The sequence below is a fragment of the Apis dorsata genome, unplaced genomic scaffold (genome assembly GCF_000469605.1).
Source record: "Apis dorsata unplaced genomic scaffold, Apis dorsata 1.3 scaffold_840, whole genome shotgun sequence".
Taxonomy (NCBI): domain Eukaryota; kingdom Metazoa; phylum Arthropoda; class Insecta; order Hymenoptera; family Apidae; genus Apis; species Apis dorsata.
This window is the reverse complement of record NW_006263966.1, coordinates 235,208-235,558: the sequence shown is the minus strand read 5'-3', so window position 1 is coordinate 235,558 and position 351 is coordinate 235,208. Positions and strand designations below refer to the sequence as shown.

General features: G+C 22.5%; 2 protein-coding genes across 3 annotated transcripts in view; one reads left to right on the top strand and one right to left on the bottom strand.

Annotated features, from left to right (window-relative positions):
- The window catches only part of LOC102679513 (soluble guanylate cyclase 89Db-like), a 34,122-nt gene that overhangs the window by 19,539 nt on the left and 14,232 nt on the right, over positions 1-351 (top strand). The gene's annotated exons all lie outside the window — the stretch shown is intronic.
- The window catches only part of LOC102679846 (trypsin-1-like), a 4,478-nt gene that overhangs the window by 664 nt on the left and 3,463 nt on the right, over positions 1-351 (bottom strand). Inside the window, exon 6 of the mRNA XM_031514023.1 lies at positions 323-348. Within this exon, the coding sequence (XP_031369883.1) occupies positions 323-348 (26 nt within the window). The remainder of the gene's footprint in view (positions 1-322; positions 349-351) is intronic.

The window sequence follows — 351 nt, the reverse complement described above, 5'->3', positions numbered from 1 at the left end:
TTTTTTTTTTTTTTAGAAGAGCAAAAAATAACTCTGATAAATCTCTGCTCAATAAATAATAAATTTTCTTTGACGAAATATTATTCGATACAGTTATGGAAAATTAAAGTTTTTTTATTATATGTCCTAAAAATTTTGTTAATCGGAATAAATGAATTCTCTTTTATAATTAGAATAACTTTGTATTAACTTTGTAATATATTTCCAATATATCATATCGTTATTTTTCCATTTTTCAAATCGTTACATTTGACAAATAAAACTTTACATCCCTTCCAATGATAATTCTATTTATAACCAAGCAATATAGCAGAAATCTTACCGACTATTTGATATGTATCCATATTGACG